We start from the raw sequence: 10,161 nt of genomic DNA, 5'->3' as shown, positions 1-10,161 counted from the left end.
CCTTTCCCTCCCTCTCCCCACAACCGGCACCCTGTGAGGCAGGTGGGGCTGAGAGAGTCCTTAGAAAACTGTGACTGACCCAAGGTCACCCAGCAGGCTTGATGCGGAGGAAGAAGGGGGAATCAAACCCAGCCCTCCAGATTAGAGGCTGCCCCTCTTCACCACTACACCACGCAGGCAGAACGAGGCATGCAGGGTATTTCAAGAATGCGTATATCTGCTTAATTTGCACAATTATTTTAACTATGATCGGGGGGGGGGGTTCGTTCTTTGGCAACAGATTCTCCACCGTTCTGCTCCCCACTGCAGTCCCTCTTCCTCTCCCCCCCCCCAACTGTTGCCTCCGACCCTGAGACACTCACCAGTTGTAGGCCAGCTGGAGCTGCAGGCGGGCGTGATCGGCTGTCTCAATGGTGACAATATCCGTGCAGAAGTCAGGCCCCAGGAGGAGGCAGATGGCGCGGCGGGCGTGGGGCCGCTTAGGCCGCCCCCCGGACAGACTCAGCACCGTGAACTGCTCATCTGGGCCCAGAAGCACCAATTCTGGGCCGAAAACCACCCTGAAAAGAAGGGAGGCACTGACTGTTAGGCCGGAGATAATCTCGGAACGAAAGAAACAGGTGACTGTCCCCGTCACACACACATACCCCGCTGAACCTCCCCAGCCCTTAAGATTGTCCCACTTATAAAGGTAAAAGATACCGAATCAACTCAACTTTTGAAGCAGAGGATTTTCTCAAGACACATGGATCAGATCTTCAAATGGAAGAAGGGAACTCAGAATTTACAGAAGAAGAAGAACCGGACACCCAAGGTGCAACAGGAACAACTTCCAACTACAACTAAGAAAGGGATAGTACCAAAGAAAGCTTTAAAGGCCTCAACTTTCCAGATACGTACAAGGAGACAACTAAAACAGGACATGGACTCACAGACTCAAACTCAAGACGGATAGAAGAAAAATAAAGATGATATCAATCAACGTCAACGGACTTAATGCTCCCCAAAAAAGAAGACAGGTATTTCAACAGCTGAAAAAAAATGCAATTAGATATTATCTGTTTGCAAGGAACACATATAAAAACTTCAGATCAAAAATATTTACAATTTAATAAATTTGGAGAAACCTTTCTCTCTTCAGATAAGGAAAAGAAAAAGAGAGGTGTTGCGACTTATGTGAAAGAATACCTCCATCCTGAATTTATTTTCACATCCAAAGATGGAAGGATTCTGATGGTACAAATACAAAGGCAAGGGGAAAAGACTCTCATTATTAACATTTATGCACCCAACCAACATCAAGAGATGTTTAACAAAACTCTACAAGAACTGATTTCCAAACAAGACTTTGATGAACTGTGTATGATAGGAGATTACAATGCCGTCTTAGATAGACTCACAGATAGGAAAACCTCAACGGGGAAACAGAAAAAAGGAAATGAATTGCCATCAACATTTATCCAATTGACAGAAGAAAATAACTGTGGATGCCTGGAAAATTAGAAATCCACAGAGAAAAGACTATACCCTTTTCTCAACAAGACATAAGTCTTGGTCAAGAATAGATATGTGTTGGATTTCCACTACAATGACAAATGATATAATAGAAGCTGAAATTTTACCGGCAACCTTTGCAGACCACAATCCAATTATACTTGAATTACAAGATACACCAAAAAGAGCCAGATGGTCTTTGAATATGGCTATTTTAAAAGATGAAACCTTTGTAAGAGACTCTAGGAAGGAATTTCAATTCTTCTTTGAACAGAATATTCAACCAGAAATCTCCATTAATACTCTGTTTGGGATGCTTTTAAAGCCTTTGTCAGAGGATGGATGATTAGAGAAGCAACACATCTAAGAAGATATGGGAAGAAAAGAGCTGGCAACCCTGAGCCCGCTTGCAGCCGCCCTGAGCCCGCTTGCAGGGAGGGTGGCCTATAAATCAAATAAATAAATAAATAAATAAATATACTAAATCTCCAAAATGGATTGCCTCCTTAGATGCTTTTACAAACCCAAACCTACTTCTTGAAGAAAAAACTCTAAGATCAGGACTTGTTAGATAATAGAAATGAACTGAAACCAATAGAAACATTAACATGGTGGCAAGAAAATTTAATTGTATCTAGATATTGTAACGATAAACAGATGGGATTTTATGATAGAATATTAGAAATAGATAAGATTCTGATATATACGGATGAGAAACTTATAAAATTATATGTATGGTTATTAGACAATAAGACTCAAGATGTAGTCGTCAAAAATGTCATGATAAAATGGGCACAAAACTTGGGTCCTAGTATTGAATTAGATAAGTGGTCACAAGTGTGGGGGGGAATTTAAAATTACTAAAGCAATTTCATATAAAGAAAATGTATATAAGATGTTGTATAGATGGTATCTTACACCTGAAAGGTTGGCTAAATTTGATTCTAAATGCTCTAATTTATGTTGGAAATGTCAAAATAAAGTGAAAAAGTATTAGGCTTGGATCCATGAAATGTTGCAAAAAATTCTAAACTGTTCTGTTCCCTTTATTCCAGAAAGATTTTTCCTGAATATTTTACCTGAAAGTTGTAATAAAAATTATTCTTATAATGTATATTACCACAACTGCTAGAATAAGTTTGCCAAATATTGGAGAAACACAAAGACACCTCCTAAAGAAGAAATTTTAAGAAAAATCTAAATCTTGGAAACAGCAGAAATAGACAAACTGACTTTGATTTTGAAAGGACAATCAGAAACAACATTTGAGAATACGTGGACAAGATTTTATAAGTGGTTTGAAGACTATATTAACAAGATAACATAGACATTTCTTATTTTTTAAAGATACAAATGTTAACTTTGATATACTTGCAAGTGATAAACTCAACGAGACAAGGCGATCAAAACTATTTGCACGCTCAGAAGATTGCAAAGAATTTGAATTATTACTCCCTTTGTATGTTTTTGTTATGTTGCTCCCCACAACAGACACCCTGTGAGGTAGGTGGGGCTCTGCATCTTGATCCTACTGAGCACCATACCTTTTTGTCTCCAAGACTTTCCTGGGAAATTCCTGGATATTTGGGGGCTGTGTCCTTGGAGGAGTGAACTTGGGGAAGGATTTCACCTAAAAAATATCTATGATGCATCATAGAGTTCGCCCTCTGAAGCGGCCATTTTCTCCAGGGGAGCTGATCTCTGTAGATATAATTCCAGGAGATATCCATGCCCCACCTGGAGGCTGGCAACCCTATTCATCACACATGGAAGCCAGACTGGGGTCTCTCAATGCCCCCACCCCCCCGAGCTTCAGAACTCTCTCTCCAAAATGGTGGCATATGGCTCCGCACCTTCTGGAATCCCAGAAGCAGGGAAAGCCAATTCTCACTCTGCCGCGTTCTGGAAATCAGCTCTATTAAGAAACTTGTAGGCTTGTTTCAACTAGGAGATTCAGCCTTGAGTGTGCAATTCCACCGTGGTTTTGATCTGATTCTTCAGTATAATGCTTTGGAAGCTGGGGGAAAAAATGCTTCAAAGGCCTATACAAAACACTGGCCCCACCAAAGGCCTCCGTAAGTGGCCTCCTCCCGCAGTGAAACAGAGCACCGATTTGAGCCTGGCCTCAAGCAGGAGGACTTAGTCATATGAGCCGCCTTCGGTGCCAGCTCTTCTCCACGGAGCATGAGTGTGCATTTTCCTAACCGCTGACGCTGAGTAAGCCCCAGCAGCAGCTCCTCCAGGCGTCTGAGGCTGATGGGAAAGGCTTCCTGTCAGCTGCAGGCCATGGATTCCAGGCAGCCTGAAGGGCCGGTGCTTCTCATTTCCAAGGAAATCTCTCCTGCAACACACGGCCTTCCCCAGAGGAGCTCCTGTCCCTCCCCCTCAACTCTATCCCCTCTTCCGCCTGGTCCTCACACACGGCACCAGGAGGCAAAGGAGTCCTGAGGCAGCGGAACGCCACTTCAGACCAAGGGTTGCCAACCTCCAGGCGGGGCCTGGGAATCTGCCACTATTACAATAGACATCAGCTCCCCTGGATAAAATGGCTGCTTTGGAAGGCGGACACGACGGCATTCGGCTCTGCTGAGGCCCCTCCCCTCCCCAAAGCCCACCTTCCTCAGGCTCCGCCCCAAAAATCTCCCAGTGTTTCCCAACCCAGAGCTGGCAACCCTGTTCGGATTTCAGGGGTGCCATTTATATGTTTTATTACTCCCCCTCCTAAAAAAAAAATCCCCTTGCGAGTGAAGAGATATCGGGGAGGGGGCGCTTAAGGCTCAGCTGCCAGTTGTCTTCCGGTATGTACAGAAGTGTTCCAAAAGGTGAACCTCCCAGCCATAGGGCTGCCAAGTGGGGGCGGGTGGCGGGTAAACCCCCGCTTTGGAGGCCCGATTTCTGCCGTTGTGAATCGTGCCCCAGGGGGAACTCCGCCCCCCAAAGCGCAGCGTGGCCGCGTCACCAGAGGTGACGCAACCACATCAATCGCATTGGGGGCGTGGCCTTGATCGTTGGAGGGAAAACTCTACGGTTTTCCCTCCGACGATCGGGGCCACGCCCCCAACGTGATCAACGTCGCGCGTCACTTCCAGGACGTGCTGGCAGCGCGCATCAGAGGAGAGCTCCCGGAGCCCGGCGACGCTCCCACGCCGGTAAAAATATTCGACTTGGCAACCCTACCCAGCCAGCTATCTGCCCTGCCCTGGCTGCCACAGGCCAGCCTGATCTTGTTCGATCTCAGCCCCGGTCAGTACTTGGATGGGAGACCATCAGGGCAGTCCAGGGTCACTGAGACGGGCTATGGCAAACCCACCTCCGAATGTCACGTGCCTTGAAAACTCTACGGGGTCGCTGTAAGTTGACTGAGAGGTGATGACGCTGTCCACCACCACCACCTGCGATCCATAGGGACAGAGTCCCTCAGAATTCTACCACTTCACTCTGTGGCGTGTGTGTGTGGCCCAGGCCTCGCTCTCATACTATACAGCATATCCCCTCTGTAGTCTCCCTCACCTCCTGCCAAGCCCCCTTCTGCACCTCCATACAGGTATTTCCTAGGCTTCCCCCCCACCCCTGGCCTAGGCCACCCCCTCCGGTCTGCTGCCTCAACACGGTCAAGGAAACCCATTCACGAGGGAAACACCTGGAGATTTTAGGGGTGGAGCCTGAGGAGGGCGGGGTTTGGAGAGGGGAGGGACTTCAATGGGATACCGTGCCATAGAGTCCACCCTCCAAGCAGCCATTTTCTCCAAGGAAACCGATCTTGGTCGTCTGGACACCCTCTGTAATAGCCGTTCTCCAGGTGCCACCTGGATGTTGGCAACCCCACCATGCATGCTCCCGCCAGTCCTCTCACCTGGATTTACGCTCCTTGTAGTCATACACTTGCACCGCTGCATTGTGGGGGACACGGTAGGTCACCACCTGGGTCTGATCACGGGGTGTCCCGTCGCCCCCTTCGGAGGCCTCCCTGGAGCGATCCACAGACGGGTCCCTCGCCAAGCCCAGCAAGGCCTCGACGTAGGGAGGAAGCTCCTTTTTCCACAGCTCCTCGTCCTGAGTTAGCATGTAAGTGTGGCCAATTACAGCTCGGACCTGGGTGGGAGAGGAGACAAAAGACTAAGGGTTTTGCTGAGTGCCCCGGTGCCAAGAGACTGGTGTGTACAAACACACACACTGTAGCGTTCCCACAGCCAGAGAGTTACCATGACAGCCTGAGATAACAACGTTCTCAAGGGAAGCTGTCTTTACCAGGCCCGTAAGCCAGGATTTTGTGGCTTGTGGGGCAAATCTTTTTCTGGTGGGGCTGAAGTTCCCAGTGCAGAAAGGAAAGCCATTTAGCCAATAGAAAGCTGTTACCAGGATAGAGCTCTAAATTGCAAGCTGTCAACCACTTCAGATGACAGTTCTCAGCTGCTGCAGGTTAATCACTTCTGCCAGCCTAAGCAACAATTCTGATAACAACCCGGCAAGTGGGGTTGATGACTTCTATAGCCAAGAAAACCAACACTTAGGCGGAAAAACTCTTAAAGGAGACCAGTTTCTCGATACAGAGTTAGAAGGGATCCTAGAGGTCACCTACTCCAACCCCCTTGCTCAGTGCGGGAATTAGTCAACTACAGCACCCCACTCTGCTTAAAGGAATGCACGTCTTTAAAAAATGTTTAAAAATGACTGAAAACAGCATTTACAGGAGAAGTTCTTATGGGGCTGAGGGGGCACAGCCCCCAAAAGCCCTACCGTAGCTACAGGCCTGGTCTTTACAGTTCTCAGAGCTGACCCACCTGCAAGCCCCCCCCCCCCCGAAGTTAATAACTTTTCACATTCTGGAGCAAAAGCGGCCAGGTGCGCTGCAAGAGTCGACTATGGAGCCAGGGTCCTGGGTGACTGCAACAAAGCAAGCCACGCTGTATGCTTAGAAGACGTAGGAATGGCATGGCATGGCTAGATCAGCTCTCATGTCTAGCCACTCCGGAGTTTTCCCCAGAAGTGATGTCACGGCATACGCAACACCAAGCCCCCCCCCCCCATGCGCCCTACTCCCATTCTCCATCAATTCCTAGAGCTACCCAACATCAGTCCCAGGTTTTAAACCAGAAGGGACATCAAAGCACAATGCAACAAGCCCTCCTGCCACAGGTTGCCTACAGGAAGCCTCCTGCACTGGGCCCAGTAGCCCTTGCTATGAATCGTGGGACCTGCACAGACAACAGGCATGTGGGTCACGGGCTTGAGCAAAAAAGCTAATGGGATCTAACCCAATGTATGCAGGCTGGCCGAACAGAGGAAGCAACAGTTCCCTAGGGCCATTTCAGCTCAAGAAAACAGTGTGGAGGAAGAAGGGTTAAATGGCCACTTTCTCAATCCAAATGTGGTTCCTGTCTGGTTGCTTAAAAAGAAAAACCACTGAGTTCTGAGCAAGACTCTCATCATGGGACCTTAAAGCAGAGTCCCCCAACCTTTTTGAGCCTGCAGGCACCTTTGGAATTCCAACACAGCATGGCCAGCATAGCCACAAAATGGCTGCCGCAGGAGGTGGAGCCAGCCATAAAACGGCTGCCGCAGCTTCCCTTCGGTCACCCAGTGAAGATCCTGGTGCTGTAGTGGCAGCTGCTTGCCAAAGCAACATTTTAAAAAAATCTGCACAGCCAATCAAATTTTCAACACGCACCTCCTAGCAGCACAGTCCAGGAAAAGCTTGGCCACATAGATTCTGCCGATTGTGCAAGAACTCTCATAGACTAACATTCCTTGTGCTTTTATTGGTTTCACTGTATCTCCTCCCAGCCCCCCCTCCCCCGGGTTTTATGCTGCATCGTAAATTTGCCTTCCTGTTTGGAGTTCACCTGGTGACTCCCAAAACCTGGTGCCAGTCAGCCTAGCATGAGGCAAAAAGGGTATTGCAAATGCAACATTATGATCTTATCTGCTTCTTTCAGTATTTCAAAACAGCTGGGGGGGGGGGGGAAACCAAAGGCTTAAAATACAAAAATACAACACAGAGACCTTTACTGTAAGCACACTGTGCCAATATTACTTCAGTTTGTAGTCTTTATTGACCAATACTTGTTTTAAATGAAAATGGCTTCTTGATTTAAAAAAAGCTGAATGTCTGAAAATCTGCAACACATGTATTAGATGTAAATAACGTACACAGATGGCTGTAAGTGATGGAATGAAAAAATATATAAATTCTAGTCTTTTTTCCAGTAAGAACCGAATGCTAAAAAAAAAAAACTTCAACAGCCAATCAGAAAGCCCTGCTGGGCAAAAGCCCCACCTCACCCTGCCCTCTTTCTAGAAGCATCTGGCAGGCCCCAGGAAAGCTGTTGGCAGGCTCCAAGGCTCCTCCCTTAACAAACTTTATTCCGGCCTAAGCTTGCATGAGCCAGACTACATTTCCTCAGATGCATGGGGCGTCCATCCGATGCATCTCGACTTATACTGAAGGAGTTCAAGATCTGCCAGCATCTTGCCTCGTTTGACCTGGGAGGCCCCTCTGCAGAAATCACATTCTACTCTTCACACTGACCATTGTGTCAGGGAGGCTCTGGCTCTTTGGATTGGGGCCTACCAGGAGTTCTGCTGACAGGAGAGGGCAACTGTGGCAGGGATCGCCAGACCCCGCGTGGAGAAAAGTGACGCAAGATGGGGTTAGGATCAAGAAGACGAGCAGGAGAGACCAGCTGGAAAAAACTGTTAGGACCCAACCGTAGGGACAGTGTTCTCTGTGTGGCAAGCCCAGAGTTCACTACTCCCGCAGGGAAATTGGGAACCAAAGTGCAGAATGCACAAGGCTGCTGAGCTCATCGTGAGAAGTAACTTGGCAGAGAGTCGGGAGGAGATAAGACCAGGGGTCGTTTCGTAGAAAAAGAGCTAGGGGAACTCATTAGCATAACTCATTAGCATATGCCACACCCCCTGACATCACCAGAAGTGTGTCATAAGGCCACACCCCCTAACATCACCGGAAGTGTGTCATAAGGCCACACACCCCGCACCCAACGGTCCTGGCCGCCGCCGGCCTTGCAGCTCCACTGCCGAGCCCCATGAGGGGCCCTGGAAGCAGGGGGCAGGGCTTCATCATGTGCCCCGCCCCCGTACCTCACCCGGGGGAACTGCGATCCCCCGCGTTCCCCCCCGAAATGACCTCTGGATAAGACAGTGAGGCTGTCTTCACAACACATTCCTGATATAGTAGCTCATAGTGGGGTGACTAGTAACTTTCGAGGTATAGGGGAGGAGGGGAGGAGGGAAGGGATCTAATAAAGCCTGCTTCTCCAGGTAGGAGGAGACAGATTTCTGCAGAGCTGTTTGTGTGTGTCGTTCTTTGAACTCGACAACCTTCACCCAACTCTTTGTTAAGAGGCATCCTGGGAAGTTTTTTCCACCCCAAAAAGTGTTCCTGCTGCACGGGATGAAAGCCGTACTGCTGAGGGGCTGTGCCGCCTGCTCTGCTCACCTTCCCGGTCTTGATGTCCCGCACGTAGATGCCCTCGTTCTCAGCCAGCGGGATGGCATGGCGCCGTTCCAGCACTTCCACCTCCGCAGGGGGCACGTACTCCAGAGGCCCCTGGATCAGCCAGCGGTCACCCGGCTTGCGCATCACTTCCTCCCCGTCCTAAGGAGGTGGCAGAGAGAGAGACTCTGGTGTCTCCACAGGTGATCTCAATTTTTCCCCCTTCCCCACCCAATGCAGGCTCAGGTCTAACCTCATTCTCGTCTTCCAAGGATCGAAGCGCACGGAGCAAGAGTCCCTCATCTTCCGAGAGGATGTAGATGTCCTGAATCCCGTTCTCCAGCCATTCTCCAGGCTGCAGGAACAATGACGTCTCCCCCTGCAGAAGCGAGAAATGCACAAGTGAGGCTCAGGAAGTTAGCCTGAGAAAGAGACATTCAAGCAGCCCCTTCCCATCTAGAAGACCCAGGGCTATGGACATTGGCAAGCGCTTCCAGTCAGGGGAAAGCATTCGTTGGACACCTTGGAAAGCACCTGGGGTCTTCCCCGATCTATGCAGTCTGGGTACCTGGAGTATTTATACCTCTCCGCTACCAAGTTGGCATAGGACCACAATGAGACAGAAGCGATCCAAAAGGGTCAGTGTGAGAAGATCACCACAAAGGTAGCAGGGCGCCTGCACACACAACCCCATCAACTGTTCAGGAACATGAAACATGGCATTTAAAAAAAATATATCATATCTCCAGGCTGCAGGAACAATGACGTCTCCCCCTGCAGAAGCGAGAAATGCACAAGTGAGGCTCAGGAAGCTAGCCTGAGAAATAGAGACATTCAAGCAGCCCCTTCCCATCTAGAAGACCCAGGGCTATGGACATTGGCAAGCGCTTCCAGTCAGGGGAAAGCATTCGTTGGACACCTTGGAAAGCACCTGGGGTCTTCCCCGATCTATGCAGTCTGGGTACCTGGAGTATTTATACCTCTCCGCTGCCAAGTTGGCGTAGGACCACAATGAGATAGAGGCGATCCAAAAGGGTCAGTGTGAGAAGATCACCACAAAGGCAGCAGGGTGTCTGCACACACAACCCCGTCAACTGTTCAGGAAAATGAAACAGGGCATTTAAAAAAAAAAAATCATGAGCTAGGTGCCAAATGGAAAAAGTGCAGAAAAGGGAAACTCGAATGATAGAAGGGTTGGAACACTTTCTCTA

General features: G+C 48.9%; 1 protein-coding gene across 1 annotated transcript in view; it reads right to left on the bottom strand.

Moving 5' to 3' along the window:
• Nucleotides 1-10,161, bottom strand: part of MVP (major vault protein) — a 30,091-nt gene that overhangs the window by 7,960 nt on the left and 11,970 nt on the right. Inside the window, exons 8-11 of the mRNA XM_015419565.1 lie at nt 9,204-9,329; nt 8,954-9,112; nt 5,348-5,586; nt 363-560 (exon numbers count right to left, since the gene is read on the bottom strand). Of these exons, the coding sequence (XP_015275051.1) occupies nt 363-560; nt 5,348-5,586; nt 8,954-9,112; nt 9,204-9,329 (722 nt within the window). The remainder of the gene's footprint in view (nt 1-362; nt 561-5,347; nt 5,587-8,953; nt 9,113-9,203; nt 9,330-10,161) is intronic.

This window comes from Gekko japonicus, unplaced genomic scaffold, assembly GCF_001447785.1.
Source record: "Gekko japonicus isolate JY-2015 unplaced genomic scaffold, Gekko_japonicus_V1.1 scaffold923, whole genome shotgun sequence".
NCBI classification, from domain to species: domain Eukaryota; kingdom Metazoa; phylum Chordata; class Lepidosauria; order Squamata; family Gekkonidae; genus Gekko; species Gekko japonicus.
Note: the sequence above shows the minus strand (reverse complement) of the source record. Positions and strands in the feature narration are given on the sequence as shown.